At 33.0% G+C, this 18,593-nt stretch overlaps 1 protein-coding gene and 1 long non-coding RNA gene across 2 annotated transcripts in view; both read right to left on the bottom strand.

The window, feature by feature from the left end:
• LOC143920355 (uncharacterized) overlaps nucleotides 1–18,593 on the bottom strand; it is a 371,671-nt gene that overhangs the window by 81,488 nt on the left and 271,590 nt on the right. The gene's annotated exons all lie outside the window — the stretch shown is intronic.
• On the bottom strand, nucleotides 5,132–7,155 carry LOC143920143 (uncharacterized). Its single transcript, XM_077442859.1, has 2 exons — nucleotides 7,098–7,155; nucleotides 5,132–6,974 (listed from the first exon to the last, which is right to left on the bottom strand). The coding sequence occupies exon 2, from the start codon at nucleotides 6,202–6,204 to the stop codon at nucleotides 5,170–5,172; it is 1,035 nt and encodes a 344-aa protein (XP_077298985.1). The 5' UTR covers nucleotides 6,205–6,974; nucleotides 7,098–7,155; the 3' UTR covers nucleotides 5,132–5,169.

Below are 18,593 nucleotides of genomic sequence, written 5' to 3'. Positions count from 1 at the left end.
AATTTTTATTTTGACCGTACATTTTGAAATGTATATTGAAACCGTTATTCAAATATTTTTAGCAAATATTTTTTGAATCATACATACATACATATGAAAATAGTTACTCTTTTTAAAAAAAAATAATTGAAAACTTTCTAGCTTTCTTTTATCAACAAAACAATTAATTATAACATTTTTATTACCGTATAATATGAATAAAAATGACCACTTAAACGAAAACCATGTGAAACGTATAAGAGGTTAGTAAAAATAGTTGAAATCTATCGAGGAGTTGTCCCCGCGATGAAATGGTCGTGCGATGAAATGTCCTCGAATCACGGAACAGATCCGTCAAATATGTACCTGCATAGAGAGATCATTGGTCAATGGGTTACGAGACCTTATTGGTTGTTTTATACCGTTTATTCATACGACGAGGCCTTTTTGTAGCGAACGCGAGATCGGGCGATCAGTTCTAGTAAACCAGGGGCTAACGAACACCAATCACCTAATACATATATAGGTACGTTATAGTATTCATTCTTATAAATTCTACGAGTAAACAGCAATGACTACAAAAAGTTACCGTATTTTGATATATATATATATATATATATATATATATATATATATATTAATGAAGTCTAACGATAATTTCTCTAAGCAAGGTTGAATATCCAACAAAATTTTGGAAATAAAGAAGAACGAAAATTTAACGTTGTGTAAAACGAAAATTTTGTTTATGTTTGTAATTCGATACGTGACTTTCCATTGGCGTTGTCTCGATTGTTCGTCGAATTGAATAAGAGTGCTCGCAAAAGAGGCACGAAACCTTTGAAACATTGAGTGAAATAAGGCTTTTCGCTTTGAATTTCACCTTGGAACGATAAAGAAAACATATAGGGCTAATTAAGAATAGTGGTCTCGCGGGGATTTGTACCCAGCAACTGGTCGGGTTCCACCGCAAGGCCGCTACGTACAACACCGTTTTCCCCTATTAAGAAAATTCCAATTACACTTCAAAATTTAATTTATATGTACGTCAAATGCACTTAACGATGTTAATTTTTTTTAAACTATAATAAATTCCAAGAATACTTCCCCGTATACACATTTTAATGAGAAAACTTGTCCAATTTTATGAGCTACTTTTATCCCATTTTTCGAAGAAAAAAAAAACACGTATGTATATATTGGACTATATTCACATTAAAAATACGCAGCTTAATATTTCCAAATGGCTAATAGACGAGCACGAGATACAACTTTTAACGCTCACACCGCATCCATACAAAACGGTGTATTTATTACGCGTCGCATAAGCTCGCGGTCTTCAGACACAGATCTAGGAGTAAGCTGAAGGGATGCTGAAGAAGTAGAACGAAGAAGAAAAAAGTCCCTCACTTTTCATAACCCCAGAGGCGTGGGCTCTCTCTCTCTCTCCTTCCGGGGGAAACTTTTTGCCCTTAATACCGGCGCCCGCACGCCTCAGACTTATGAACAGGACTGGCTGTCTATTTGTTTTCAACCCGGTTAACATTAATATCGCACGACGGGAGAGGACGAGAGGAAAGGGGGCAGAGGTTGACAAATTTTCAGCATGTATCATCCCCGTTTGCAGTCTAAGGGTTGATCCCAACCTGAACCGCGGCGTTTGCATAGCGTTTCCGTCGCGCGACCAGTTAAAGTGCTTCTACTCACTTCATCCCGGAACGGAAATACAAATTTCAATTATCAACTCACTCGACAATAATGACTATGTTCACTTGTAATGACGTTGTACTTTATAAAAAAAAAATTATAAGATGGCATCAAAAAAGAACATCTCAATTAGTGCTTCCAATCCCGGAAGGTTACTTCAGCACCGGAATTGCGGTGCTGGGAATTTCCGAACCCGAGATCCCGGTGCTAGCACCGGGATTTCAAATATATAAGAAAAAAAAGTTCAATTGCATGTTTTAATATTTCAAAAACGTTCAATTGCATTTTGCAAACTCTCCCGATGTTACACGCAAAAAATACTCCCATATTGGCGTACTAATTTTGAGAGTTTGGCTACATTCTTTAAATTTTCGGTTCGCATCCATAAATTTCTAAGATTAAATAAAACACATCCGAAAATGTAATAAAATAAAGTAGAAAACATCGCTTTGATTCATTGATTTGTTTTTTACAAATAGTTGAAATAATCCACCCAATATAAAAAAAACTCCAATTACATTTACTTTATGTTAAAAATTCGGATGTGACCAACCTACGACTTTATTTATGTATTTGAGGAATATAAGAAGTATAAAAAACAAAATTCGATAATCGAACATATGTACTGTCACGTTCCAGGGAGATATTTATTTAATTTTTATTTTTATTACTTGGTTAACCAACCAAGTTTCTTTATTGTTATTAAAATGTTACAGTTGTCTTATATTCTAGATATATTCGAAAACCGATAGATAATGGAACTATGATTTTTATAATAGGAGACACGTAGAACTATTTCACTATAACTTTCGTTCACTTTATTCTGCTGCTGTGCTGATCGTTAATTGAGGACGCGTTCTCGGAGTATTTACGATGACGACTGTCACTCTCTGAGTCGATGATGATGACTGTCCGTCACTGCGGAGTTGATGTTGATGACTGCTCTCTCGGAGTCTTGATGGTGATGACTGACTGTCATCTGCGGAGTCGATGATGAGGACTACCTCTCTCGGTGTCTTGATGGTAATGACTGCTTTCTCGAGTCGATGGTGAAGACTGTCCGTCACTGCGGAGTCGATGGCGATGACTGCTCTCTTGGAGTCTTGATGGTGATGACTGCTTTCTCGAGTCGATGATGAGGACTACCTCTCTCGGAGTCTTGATGGTGATGACTGACTAATGCGATCGAATGGCGATCTATATAAATGATTTGTTATCTTATGGGCTGGGCACATTCCTGTGTTATCTGAATATCCTATTACAGGAATTTTTATAGTTTTGTTATTCACGTATATGAGCGTGTGAAAAGTACATTTGATATTGTGGGAACTATAGTGATAAGCGGGGTACATAACACCCCCATTGTTAAGAAACTTATTAATACATAAAAATTAAGAAGTTAGCCGCTTATGGCATTTAATATTTCTTCTCTAGATCTAATTTCTGGTTCGATTTGAACTATTTCTACTTCGTTCTCTACGTTATCTCGTGGTTTTCGATTATACTTTACATTAAATCTTTTCTTATCTCTAAAACATTTATAAAGATAAAAACTTATTTTAACTAGCATAAGTATAACAATAGTAATTATTATTCCATAAATTAGCTTTACAAAAAATGAGGAATGCTTTACAATGGCTGGCTGATTTTGATAGTTTTCTAATTTATCGTTAAATTTTTCAAATGTCTCTAGGACTTTCTGAGTGTTTGTGTTATCTACATTTATTAATTTTATAGGATCTAGTTGATGTAAACTATAATTTGTTTTTCCTATAACACAACATTTATCATTTATTATATTTATATTTGACATTGGATTTTCATATTCAGTAAAAATGTTATTATCAGCATTTAAGCTTATTAAGCCATTATTCGTTTTACATCCTTTATCTAACTTTATGATTCCTGTTTGGAATAATTCAACATATTCATTCTTTTTATTCTTACAATTAATTGTTAATTTCTTACTTTCCGACAAGGTATATAGCCATCTGTTGTTAGTTAATTTTTGCCATAGGTCTATTTTACCTTTAACATTTCTTGTGTTACAATATTCAGGTATATTCTTAGTAACATCTTTTAGCAATTTTGTTTCACAATGTATTTCACTTAGTGTGGAAAGTATATTTAATTTATTACATATAAAAATTTGATTAATAATATTCTTACAATTATTTTCTAAATTATCAAAAATAGTATAACTCATATCGTCGACTGATACTCCAATGTATTTATATGTTGGTATTATGAGTGAGTATATGTCTGTATCTGTATGAGGTATAGGTAAAGGGTAAATTTTATATATTTTATATTTATTTTGTTTTAATTTAATTTTTACTGTTGGTTTACACCACAATATTTTATTTGTTATTCGAAATTTAGGTTTATTACCACGTTCAATTATTTTCCTTTTCGTATTTATTTCCGCATTAGTAGCGTTATTTATTTTTATAATCAATTTATCTATGAAAATATCTTTTAACATTTTAACGAATCCATTTTTAATATTACGGTTAATTCCGTTTATTTTCCCTTTAACTTTTATTTTCACCTTTTTATTTTTAATTAATAGATTGCACAGGAAATCATCTTCTGGCAATTTCATATCAATAGATTTTATTTTAATATCGCAATTAACAATTTTTTCATTGTATACGAATAAATTACATTCCTGCGGCTCAGGAATTTTAGGAAAACATTCCAATGACTTTTCAATTTCGTCATTACATAATTTTAATTCAGGTGATTTAATTTCGATTTCAAAGTTCTCATCATTCATTTCGGAAATAGGAATATTACTTTCATTTTCAAAATTATTTATTTCCGTAGATATTGATATTGGTTTTAATTCGACTTTCAAATTATCAATTCTCAATTGTTGATCGGTAGTATTGAGAGTAGTACAAAGAGTTTCATTATTTTCATTTGCGTTGACGCCTTCTTGATTAAGTTCGTCATCGATAATTTCGTTTTTTATTATCTCCGGATTTGTTATTTCAACTTTTGTAATCGTTTCCGTTCGAGGTTTTACAATATAATTATTTAGAATTTCGTCATCCTCATTATCTTTGTTATTATTAAGAAGATCAATTTTTATCGTTTCGTTGATAATAAGTTTGTTTATTTTATAACAAATTTTAGCCTGATTAATTTCAAAGAAGTCAGCGCCAATTATACCGTCATATGTGGTATCGATTTCATCGTCTTTCATAATGTATACTTTGTGATGAGCAAACTCTAAATTTAGATGTATGCTTCCTATTGATTCGGATATTGAACCTTGGTTAATACCGTTAATTGTAATTTTATCATTTTTATTGTAAATAGTTTTTTCATCTAAGCACGATTCTTTTATTATGGAGATCCCTGCTCCTGTATCAACTAGAAAATCTCTAGGAATAAATTTGTTATTATTTTTAATATCAATTTTAATATGTTTCATGGGGTTATCGCTCGGGTTTAAATTAAAACAATAAGAGTCATTAACTAGTCTGTTCGATTGACTCGGGCTTCGACAGACGGAATTAAGTTTAAATGATTGACCTTATTTTTATCTCTTTGTTCTTTATTTTGCCGTTTGTAGCAATTCTCAAATGTGTGTCCTTTTAAATTACAATAAGTACATGACTTTGGTTGGTCATAACTCCCGTTATATTTATCGATTTTATTATAACCGTTTTTATTTTGATCAGTGTTACTGTACTGACGATTTGGCTTAAAACCCGCATTGTTTTGATTATTATATCCATTTTTATAATTATTATTATTGTTGCTAAAATTTTTATGTTCATCATTATTTCTATTATTTTCCCATGTCTTGGGGCGCGTCTCAACAGAGTGGACTTGTCGATTTCTACTGTCTTTATTCTTGAAACATGTATTACTTGAATGTCCTTCTCGACCACAAATGTTGCAATTTTTGTTTCTTGCAGTATCAGTCTCTATTTCTAGAGCTGTTTTATACGCATCTAAGAGAGTTTTTGGGTGAGTAGAATAAAATACTATCCGCGTTTGTTGACATTTATTTCCGTGAATCATCCTTTGAAGACTAAGTTCGTCAATTAATTTTATTTGTCCGTTAAATTCGTCTGCTTTGGACTTGATGTTACAATTTTGTATGCTTTTAATAAGGGAATTTGTCGCGGTTTGAATACGATTCATAAATTTAGTTACGTCTTCGTCATGTCGTTGCTTCAATTGTTGAAGTTCCAATAATAATGTAGAGTAATTTTTATGGGGACTATAATTTCTAACAAGCGCTTCTTTTATACTATTGAAATCTCTAGTATTTATATTCGATATAATTATTCTTGCAGATCCCGTAATTTGAGATACAATGTAATTTAATAATATTTTACGTTGGGACTCTGATGCTAATATGAGAGCATTCTCACAGTCATCGATGAATTCGTACAATGGTATTGAACTACCATCATACCTTTTTATGAATTTAGTGAGTGTGTTGAAGTCTATTACTTCCTGAATCACAACTTCACCTTCACTATCCTTTTTAGGAGGCATTCTTAGAATTTAAATATCAGCAGCTAAGTTTATATTGTGTGTTTGTGTAATGTGTGAAGTATCAGAAGACTTACTCTAATACAATTTCCATATTGATGTTGGTTGTTCTTGGTCTCGAAAATCTGGGAAGGTCCTTGCGAGGTTGTAGGATGTAGAATCCGCCGTAACTGCTACGTTTTTTCGCCGTTGGCTTAAAATTATTATTTTTATTTTTATTAAAACTGAACTGTACTTCCGAACGTCACTAATTCACTCAAGAGCAATAATTGCTGATTCCCTCGGGAATGATAGATACTAAGATCTAATCTGAATAGCTACGTTTTTTGGAATGTTTAAGTTCACGAAATTTATTAAGATTTAATATCTTATTTAGCACTTTCACTTTTTAGGAATTTTTCCTCTTTTTTAAAACTTTCACTTATCCTTGCACGGATATTTTTAATTTAAACCAATTGACTCATCCCACCGCTGCCACCAAAATTATCATATGTCACGTTCCAGGGAGATATTTATTTAATTTTTATTTTTATTACTTGGTTAACCAACCAAGTTTCTTTATTGTTATTAAAATGTTACAGTTATCTTATATTCTAGATATATTCGAAAACCGATAGATAATGGAACTATGATTTTTATAATAGGAGACACGTAGAACTATTTCACTATAACTTTCGTTCACTTTATTCTGCTGCTGTGCTGATCGTTAATTGAGGACGCGTTCTCGGAGTATTTACGATGACGACTGTCACTCTCTGAGTCGATGATGATGACTGTCCGTCACTGCGGAGTTGATGTTGATGACTGCTCTCTCGGAGTCTTGATGGTGATGACTGACTGTCATCTGCGGAGTCGATGATGAGGACTACCTCTCTCGGTGTCTTGATGGTAATGACTGCTTTCTCGAGTCGATGGTGAAGACTGTCCGTCACTGCGGAGTCGATGGCGATGACTGCTCTCTTGGAGTCTTGATGGTGATGACTGCTTTCTCGAGTCGATGATGAGGACTACCTCTCTCGGAGTCTTGATGGTGATGACTGACTAATGCGATCGAATGGCGATCTATATAAATGATTTGTTATCTTATGGGCTGGGCACATTCCTGTGTTATCTGAATATCCTATTACAGGAATTTTTATAGTTTTGTTATTCACGTATATGAGCGTGTGAAAAGTACATTTGATATTGTGGGAACTATAGTGATAAGCGGGGTACATAACAGTACATACACGTTCACACATACCGGCTATTAGCATTTTCAATACAAATTGAACACAAATGTAGGAAAACTTACACAGACTAAAGTTTTACTTCCGGCTTACGAATTCCGACCAAAATCTTATCTACTCTATGTTAGTACAAAAAGAATACAAATATAAATTTTCAGCTAAATATATTCAGGGCATGGAAAGAATCGTTGTCACAACATTTTTGACTTTTCTAAGAATAAAAAATCCCGCTTCCAGTTTATTATATTTAGTTATTTTTTTTATTTTCATCACATCGATACAAAAATTATACTTGAATTTTTACGTGAAGAGCACATATGTTAAAGGAGTCGAAAAAAATAGTGGAAGAAAAAATTGAACGACTAATTTTTATAGATAAATTGGTAAAATTTCAGTTCAATAAATTAATGGATTTCTTAGAAAAACATAAAAAACCTTGATTCTCTAAATTAAAAGTACTAATTTTGGTTTATGAAAAAATATTGGGGTATAATATTAATAATTTCTATTACGAGTAAGAAATTTCAGTCCGATTTGATGAATGGCTTGGGAGATAATTTAATTCAAAAACTTAAAAAAGAAGAGGACAACTATAAGGGGAGGTACCATTTCCAGTCAAAAATTACAGTGTATCGATAAAAATTTCAGTAACCAATACTAAGTTTCAGTTCGATAAGACGAACAGTGTTCAAAAAATCCCCAAAATACACTGACACACAATAAACATACAGACACTCACACATAAACACAGACACACACACACACATACACACATATTTTTTCTAGATCACAAAAACGTGATCAGTGTTCGATTCTGAGTTCGAATCAGTTAAAATATGCTTCAAATATCATTGCGGTTGAGCACAATATCTGCGACACAATACAGGCCGTTCATACCATTTCGTGGAAACGGCAAGTCGGCGTCGAAACGGGTGGCAAACAAATGGACTATGACTGTCATTGCTCATCCCACCATTGTTCATTATATAATTATGTGTTTTTCCATATTATTTTTGCAAAAATAATATTTTTATAGAAATTTCTGCTAGCACCGTAATCCCGGTATTCAAATTAGTTTCAGCACCGGGATTTACGGTACCAGAAAACACCGGGATCTCGGGATCCCGGTTTCCGGGATTGGAAGCCTTAATCTCAATATTAAATGTTTTCAACATGTGTTTCGCAATTTAGTGCAACAGCACATCTGCAACAGGACTGCTAATATTATACATGAAAACAAATACATTTATGTTGTATGCAACGTTCAAATTAACAGTTCAATAATTAGAATATGTATGATGATTAGCGAGTATATGTAAGACAAGCACTGCAATGGAGCTCTCAGTTTCTAAACGTTACAAAAACATACATATGTTCAGCTAGATACTTGAGATCAATGTCAATATCAAAGCTGGATACCAGCAGCATACATAGATTAATAGTTAGCATATAATGCTTTCGAACAAAATGGTCACGGGTTCGATCCAACTGGTTGCTGTTGGCCAGACCATGAATATGTATGTGACTCCAGGTGGGTCGTTTCCTATCAAAGTTTGCCAATGTAGTTGATTTTCATTGAAACACTTCCAACAAATTGGATCTCTCTCGCGAAAATTTGTTATTCAGCATCTCGGATTTTCACTGATTTGTATAAATGCTGCAAATTCGTAAATACATATGTAGATGTCTCTGTGGATGTTGATTCATTGTTTGTACTTGCCTCGTATAATGCTTACAATGCTCCTGTACAACGTTTGACTACAGATGTCCTGTTTAATGTAAATTAAATTATATTATATTAGTATGTAAATATTCATGATCTACATATATATATATATTACACTCTTCGCATTTGAGCTATCTGTAAGACGAGTGTGGATGATTTATTGAATAAAATTAAAATAAAAATGTACTATGTGTTCCGAATTGACAGAAAAGATTAGTTGACTATTGATATAAATGATTGAAATGATATGTTTGTATAAAGGAAAAACAGAATGGCAATGACTTTAATTCGGCAAAATAAAAGTAACAGAAGTAAGGGGAGGAGATTTTGCTGAAAATTTGTATATCAAAAGTGGCAAATAATGAATTTAGAATAAAAGTTAAGTATTCGAATGATACCCGAGATATAATAATTTATATTTATATATGTTGTATGTAATAAAAGTACATACATACATACATATGTACGTAGATATGTACATTTGAAGGGATTTTCTTTTCAAATTTCGTCCAATCGAGCAACGCCAAGTATCTTTTAATTTAAGTAACAACTCTAATTCTAACCGGCTATGAGTATATTATATTAAACCAATATAAAATGATAAATGTTTATAAGTTTATAAAGTATATAACGATGACGCTCAATTTTATGAATATGAATCCATTTTTAATCATCTCATCGGTAACAAACCGGTACAGCTCGACTTTGATGCACGCACTTTTCACTTGAGTTTCAACCGGTGCAATTACAGGGGCGGCACTAATCTCCGCGCTTAAGTGCAGGCACTTAATATCAGGGCTGTCACAATAACGGCCGAGTGAATTATGTCGACCGGGCCAGAATGGGAATGAGACGAGGCAGGGGGGATAGGGCGAGAAAACTCTGCGAACTCTCGTAGCGATGGCAAACACGTGCGCGTGCGACAAAATGAGATTGCCAAAAATAAAAAAAATTGAATTGTTTCGCTGCGACAAAATTGGTATTAGTGCTTTATTTATGGACTAATTGGATTATTCCCTCCGACGATGCGAAATTTTAATGGAACCGAATTCGTTTGTGTTCCCTTCCCCTCCCCCGTCCCTCCATTTCCTCCGCTTCCCCTCGTCCATAAGCCTTCCATACCTCCCCCTTCCCCCCGTTATGTAATTCATAACAAAGTGTGACCGTTTGCGCCAATTTGTGCCGATCCAGTGATGGGTTTATTAATTAAATGATTCCAGATCCTAATATGTACATTTGTACATGTGTACATATTTGTGATTATTTTTCGCATGATTAATATACTTTTCAAGGGTTGTTCAACTCCACAATATCGATAAGTTACAACATACATATATCTATGTACAAGTGTATGTATTTTAAATTTATTCCATTCAGTTTAAACGTACAACTGGCATCGAAGATGTATAATTCACAACTGCGATACAATTTGTTACGCAGATTTTATTAAACGATGAGATATTATGAATTAAGATTTTTGTTTTTTAAATTTCTACGTATGTATTTAGCCATGTATGTACATACATATGTACACACGTATGTATATCTATAATGTTAAAAAAAACTACATACAAGCATTCTCCTTGCAACATAATCTTCCAATACTATTCATAATGATATATGAATAGGTACATAACAACGAAAATAATTTGATTGACACATCCAAAAATATGTACATATTACATAAAACATATTTTTATTTTTATTTTACATACATATTTTCACATACATATATACAAATATACCAGGAAGGCTTAACAGGTAAACCCCAAATGCGCCTTCCTGGTCCATATAATTATTATATAGATACATGTAAATCTAAATATCTGACATCTATGGTCAGTATACATATATTACAAACATTGTATTAATACGATAAATAACGATGAATAACTTTCATGTAACAATACGAGTTTTATATTCGATAAACAACCACAGAGACATCTATGGTGAGCAATATGGCGAAACCTAAGATATAACAATAACTAAAGGTTCGCAACAGAAAATTGGGAAGGAAACGCCAATTTTACAGGAATCGTTTCAATGAAAATCAGAAAAATCGGCAAATTCTGATAAGAAACGATCGACCTAGACAAATCGAAGTCTGGCCAACAACGAGACTTAGCGGAATAGAACTCGTAACATCAAGTACGAAATAATTCAACATTCACCACTAGACCACGCTGCATATAAATCGTTATAGTGGTATTTTTTGGCATTTATAAATTTAATAATGAAAACGTGTGTAAACAAATACCAGTATAAGTACAAATACCAGTTTCTACGACGACAATTCAATTGGTTGAATATAATTTTTTTTTCGATTCAAATAAATTTAATAAAGAAACAAATGAATATTTACTATTAGATTCGCCATGTTTAAGCTGCTTATATTACAAATACTGAGCAAATCCGGGTAAAACAACTAGTTATATAATAATATACTAGCTGAACGGAGCATGCGTTGCAATGCCACTTATTCCTGTTTTCCCGTTTCCGTTTTTGGGCGATTTTTTTAACAGAAACTATCGCGGCCATGCACACAATAACGCATGCGTTGCAATGCCACTCATTCGTGTTTTCCCGTTCCCGTTTTTTGGCGTTTTTTTTTTTTACAAAATCCTCTACGGAAACGGCTACTCAACTAAATAATGTCAGGCATATACCCAGTACAATATTTCGCACGTAATATAATATTTAAAAAATCTTGTTTTTGACTTAATTGATTTAATAATTTCAAGCTACATCAAATATAAGTTGTAAAAGAGCGTTTGCCTCACTTTGTATAATGCAAAAAAAACCACAAAGTGTACGAGCACGTGCACATTACATCCATACATTACACAACGATAAAACACCACCTAAATAAATACAATTATTTTTTTATTTGCAAATTCACCGCAGAAATTTCGATAGAATTGAAATCTCGGCGAAGGGTGGCACGTGATGCCTCGCCTAAGTACGTCTCGTTAAAGCAAACAATGGTAAATCTGGGGCGTGAGGGCACGCGCGAGGAGCCTCGACCCCCCCGCCCACCCGATCTCCGCCCACTTCCGGCTCCCCTTCACCTCAGAAATCCCCGAAATCCGGATTCGGATTGAACGCGGGTCAACGAAGCCCGCTTGGTATTCCGGTCGGCAGGTGAAACGCGAATTTGCGGCGAAACCGGAAAAATTCGTCGGCGTTTCCACGACCGCAATACGACGACGATGGGGAAAAACGACCGCTCGACCGGTTCCGGTTTTCACCTTCGGCGACACCGATCGTTTGCGATAAGATCATATATGTATGTACATATGTATATCTAGTATACATACATATGTACATATATTGAATCAACGTCAATATGTGCAAGTGCAACGATGCACATACTTCAAATATTTATCTAGTTACGTAAATCAATACCATACCAAACTCAACCTAAATATTATATATTAGCGTAATAATTATACTATGAATATTGCATTATTATGTAAAATACATATGTTCCAAAGTGTATTAGAAATTTTTGAGAATATTGAATACGTCTTTCGTTTCTGGAAGAAAACTAGATGATGTATTCTCCATACACACACACAGCTTTCGAGAAGAAATTTTCGAGAAAATTTCTTCATAAAAACCTTCTCATACTATAAAATATATGTTTTTTTAAATTTTTGAAATACATTGGGGATTAATTTAGAACCTACTCTTTAACTATGTTTTCGAATGAGATAAAATACATAATTAGTTTTCGCACAATATAAGCAGAGTTATATCTCGCTATAACAAACTTTTGGGTAGTCAATGAAATCATTAGTCATAATGGATTTCGAAGGGATATTTTGTATTTGCGGCTAGTTCTTATATGTATATTGGTGCTGGATATAGGTGCAAGACATTCTCTACTTTGTATTTTATTATTTGATATTTTTACTTTATCTGCTATTATTATAATGCTTTATTTTTTATGATTGTGTATAAATGTATTTTTTGCCTGTGTATATATGCATATATTCTTATTTTTCTCATCTCTCTATATTTTTTTCGACCATTGTGGCACATTAGGGATTCCTGTGATGCCATAATGGTCCAAACTTAAACTTAAATAAATAAATAATGAAACCGAATAAATGCGATGATTTTGTTCAAGACTCCAAAAGTATTTTGATATTCGATACAACGAAATTATCAAACTAAAATAGAAGAATATGTTACCAAAGAATATGTTAAATTTCAAAATTAATATTATGAAGTTAACATAACTACGGTCCCTAACATAATTTTTTTTTCAAATCAATCAAAAATAGAATGGCCGACAAATCCTGTATGATAAATTTACGTAATAATATAAGTAATTAAAACCATATTTTAAAAAGTCACTAGTGGGCTTTTAAGATAATGGATAAATGTTATCATTTTCCTTGTATAAATACGAGTTCGATGATCCCCGGGGGCAGCTTCGTACTAAAAACATTTTACTATTATTAGTATTCAGACCTAATATTTCATTGGAATTTATTCAGGAATTTTAATATCCCGTGGGAGCATGTGTAGACGGAGTGTGAGGGCACAGTCTAACTGGCAAAACACGAGTCTGCCGCTGAATTCTTTTCCCTTCCACTTCCTTATCCGTCTTTTTCCTCGCCCTTTTGTTTGTGCTCGTTAAGCAAATACTTCTTACGCTTCGAAGAAAAGATATACACGCTGCTTACTCGCTACGTACACGCGGGCTGATCAAAAACTTTCGCGATGAAATATCTTCTTTTATTTATTTTTATTACTATTATGTTGAAACGCGAAAGCACTCACCGATTCACAAATATTACACGCTATATGAATTATTTTTATTTCATCATATGAAATTAAATAACAACTTCTGCTTGTATTTCTCATACCTATTACATATGTTTGTATGTACAGTATATATGGGATATATTAAACATATTGTACTTGTCTGTAGTTCAAGAGCATTTATTTTAATCAAATTGAAACATAATATTATTAAGATGAATCAAGTAAAATTTTATAAACATTAAATAAATACTATGTATATATGTATTTATGTAAGTACATGTATTAGAATTTTATTTCAAAATTGAGTAAACTGCTTAACACTTGCTGCACTGTGATGGATAGCAAGTAACCAGGACTTATAATTTATGTAGTCCTCATCAATAACTCAATGATTCAAATTAAATCAATACTAAATTAAAACATTGATCAATATTAACAAAGTTACAATTTAAACGTGCCTCACAGATGCGAGAGAGAGGGGAAATCTATACGCACCTTTCAACGTTCAGTGTGAGAATGATATCCGCCTTAGAATGTTGGCTCTGCTTCAACCGATATACATATTTTTTTCATTTATTGCACTTATTTTATATTATTCGACGTTTAATGCACGATAAAATGATTTTTATAACTAATTACAACTATTAAGCTCGCAGATTTTGCATTATTTTAACATAAAACACAATTTTTGAACTGGACGTTTGGTGATCACCACAGTGGCTAACGGATTTTTTTTATAATATTAAATATGAAGTAGAAAGAGCTAATTTAAAAATATATATGTACATATATAAAACGATCTTCAAATTTTATTAATATTTATTTATATTTATAATACTGCCATTACGGGTTTTCCCCAAATTTGCGCATATTTAATTTATATAAATTTATAACATTATTATTTTAAATTTGAAACTATATTCAAATAATTGTGATATATGAGGATAGGCAGCCAATATGTTTGGAACCATTTCAGCAAATGAAATCAGATAAATTGGCAAACTTTGATAAAAAAAATGATCGATATACAAGGTCTGGCCCTTCACTATGTATGTATATCATTACATATACATATGTATACGCTAAAGGTTGAGCTGTGTTGCTGGTTAAATATGTTCTGGAATATCAATATCAGTTATGTGTATTTAAGATTTAAGCAGTGGATATGAAATATATCCAGATATTAATGGTATGACGAAATAAATAAAAAAAAAGAAAAGAAAACGCTCATATTAAATTCACTTTAGGTTGGAGACTGCAGCTGGTTGGTACCCCACAAAAGTGCACGACGAAAAGTTGCTTAAGAGGAATTTCAATGCAGTGCTGATAGATAAAAATGTGACGATCCAAACGATGTTGGAATTCACAAAAGAAGAAATTGTGCAAGTGAAGCCTGAATCCCTAAGAATCTTCATCTAAAGAAACGTTATGAGTGTGGGTGTGTGTATGTGTGATTTACATAGTATGAATAAACATGCTTACAGCTCAATATAGGTGTACTTTGCTCGTTAATATTTCAATAGATGGTTTTGGAAAAGAATTGCACTATAAAAAAAACTGAGTTCAATACGTCGAATAAAAAAAATGAACGAAATAGATAAATAAATAACCAAGGGCGAAATCACACAGAAAGACACGCGGCACATTGTTTTTTTTTTGTACTTTTAAACATATGCAAAAATGCAGCACACATATTCATGGCACAAAATCCAAAAATATCACCGAAATTACCCCCTGGAGTGTAAAAAAAACCTAAAAAAATCTTACCGTGTGATTTCGCCCTTATAGACGCATGCACATGTACACCCGTGTACTGAGTTACAAGGCTAAACTCCATAATCTGATTTGTACAGAAGCACCGCTTTGACAAATATGTACATATGAATGTACCTATGTATCTATCACTTTTTTCACAATACTACCGGACGAAATATATTTCTTTAATTTATCCGACGACGTGTAAAAGTGTCGCACCGGAAGGAAAGCAGCTGGCCGTCATTCGTAATCGAGTTACGGCCAAAAATGGATTATTTCAGCGAGCGCGCGAACAGCGGTACTATTAGTCCGTTTAGGGCCGCGGCGAATGACACACTTTGAATATAAATTATCGGCTTCTGGAGGGGGAGGGGCGGTGGGTGCGACAGGGTTGGGGTACCTCCGACCCCGTTTATCGGGAGACAAAGGGCACCCCGGCGAAAAGTTGTCGCACAAGTCGGCCTCAAACGTGCGCAAGTTTCCGGCCGCGCCGAAGAAACCCATTACAGCGGCGAAAGGGTTAACGTTTCATCCCCTTTCACATTCTCCCCCTCCCCTCTGCCCCTGCATCCCTTTCTGGCGTCTCCTGAATCCGCATTGGGGAAAACTGGGTAAACCGCCACGGCTGGGGCACACGCCGAGCTTTGTCGCTATCCCGTTTAATATACGAGGTGTGTTCTGTTCTATAAACAGTTGGGATATTTTTTTATTGAAAACATCAAACATACATCTTCGAATCATCTCTTATACAATATTGTCTAAATGTCCATCACTTAATTTTGGCGACTATTAACTTATTTTTAATACCACCAGCTTTTACCTTATTTGATTATTATTGTTAAAGTTCTCTATAGAATGTGCATATTATTATGTACATATGTATGTAGCTCAATAGTAAAATGAAGTTTAAATTCGGATAAGTCCGCTCTGAACAACAGTTTCATTAAAAAATTTAACAATTTTATAAACATCACAAGTGAAATGATCCTACATAAAATTACGGTCTACATAATTATATTATAATTTTAATATATAAAATTTAATTTGTAAACTTTTTTAATATTGAAAATTTCCGATTATTTTTAGTCGATTCTAGTTGATAAAATTTCCACAGACTTAAAATTTCTGTAGACTCATTTTCTCATTTTTTCGGTGTATCTCGTCGTTGAGTTTGTATGTACATATACATACATAGATATGTATATGTAACAGTTGAATCTTCCAGTTAGAATATATATGTATTTTGACTAGTTGGAGTATTTTCCATCTAACCTGATACCAACTACCATTATACATAGTTGAAGTGTATTTTCAGTTATAATATATTTTGACTAGTTGAAATACATATATTCCGTCTTGTTGATTCATATGGTGAATTACATTCTAACTGGTCAAAATATACATATTACAGCTATAGTCTCAACTAAGTTGGTACCAAGTTACATAAATGGAGAGGTTAGGTTTTCGTGAAAATGTAACCCTCGACTAGTAAGTTAGGTTGGAAAATCAAATCAACACATTCTTAGAGACAGCGTTATACGATACGCATTACCATATTTCATAATATCTAGCAAATATTAACACATTATTGAATTCTAAAGCATTCTTAATAACATCGGAACTGTCAAAACTCAACCCATATTATTATAATTTACTAGTTGAATTGCATTCAAAAATAAAATAACTTAAACGTCAGTTGGAATAAATTACAACTGAAAATGCATTTCGACTGTAAAAAACGATTTTATAATATTTTAAAGATGTGTTAATAGCTTAAAAATCTGTAAATGATCACAATATGTCACGTATATTAAAATATTATATATATGGATACAAAAAACACTTTTATGTTCAATATACAAACTCCTGCTCAAGCAGATGATTTCTACACATCGTTCCATATTTACTATCAGTTGCTTCCCAAAATTAAAGAGAAGAACTGTTTTCTCCTACATATTTATAGATATAGTAGAAAAATTAAAGAATAATTTTAACATGCAATTAACAAAATATTATATACATATATCTATGTTTATCTAGCGACATTCTCTATGTAGAGAAAAATATAGAAAATATAGACATTACACAAATGTACATGCATATGTATAATATATAACAGAAATCACGTAAAACACCATAATAAAACGATAAAAAGCCGTTTCACAAAATAATTTTAGTATAATTATATTTATATACATACATACATATGTATGTATTTTTTATTTGAACTCAAATCTTGTAAGTGACATTCGTTAATTTAATAGGTCAACATAAAATTGTTTTTAAAAATTAGGAGCATTTGAAGTGAAATTTTTGTCGCACAATACATATGTACATACATACATATATGTACATAGTACAAAAAACACACTATTTAAAACGTGTACAACAAACAAACTTATTAAAAATTACAACTACTCATTCAACGCCCCTCTCTTGTGTACACTTGGGAGAAAATGCACTCTATAACACTTGTGAATGAGTGAGCCCGGCAAAATGTGGTAAAAACACGAAGGGTTTATTTAAGGGGTATCCACTGTTGCATTTACTAAGCCCTACATACACACAAACGTATACATTTTAATTCAGACTGTTTATTAAAATTGCATAAAAGGGTTAAGGGGGGTGGAGGGTGTGACATTTAATTTCGGCGGGCAATTTGGCCGACAACAATGAGCGATTACGCCGCTCGCGGGAAAATAATCTAGTCATTTAAAGGGAAAGCAAGAGAATAAATCTTTTGTGGTGCAGAGAAGAGAGACGCCTTGCAGCAAGCAGCGAGCGTCTCTCGCCAAACACAATGAGACCGCGGAACGAATCAAAAGGATTATTTCAAGATTTATTGCCGGGGTTTGCCGGGGACTCCCCCGGGCTGCGACTATGACAAATGACATTCGAAACTAGAT

The sequence above is a fragment of the Arctopsyche grandis genome, chromosome 12, assembly GCF_051622035.1.
Source record: "Arctopsyche grandis isolate Sample6627 chromosome 12, ASM5162203v2, whole genome shotgun sequence".
Classification (NCBI taxonomy): Eukaryota; Metazoa; Arthropoda; class Insecta; order Trichoptera; family Hydropsychidae; genus Arctopsyche; species Arctopsyche grandis.
The sequence above is the reverse complement of the archived record's forward strand: the minus strand, read 5'-3'. Positions and strand labels throughout refer to the sequence as shown.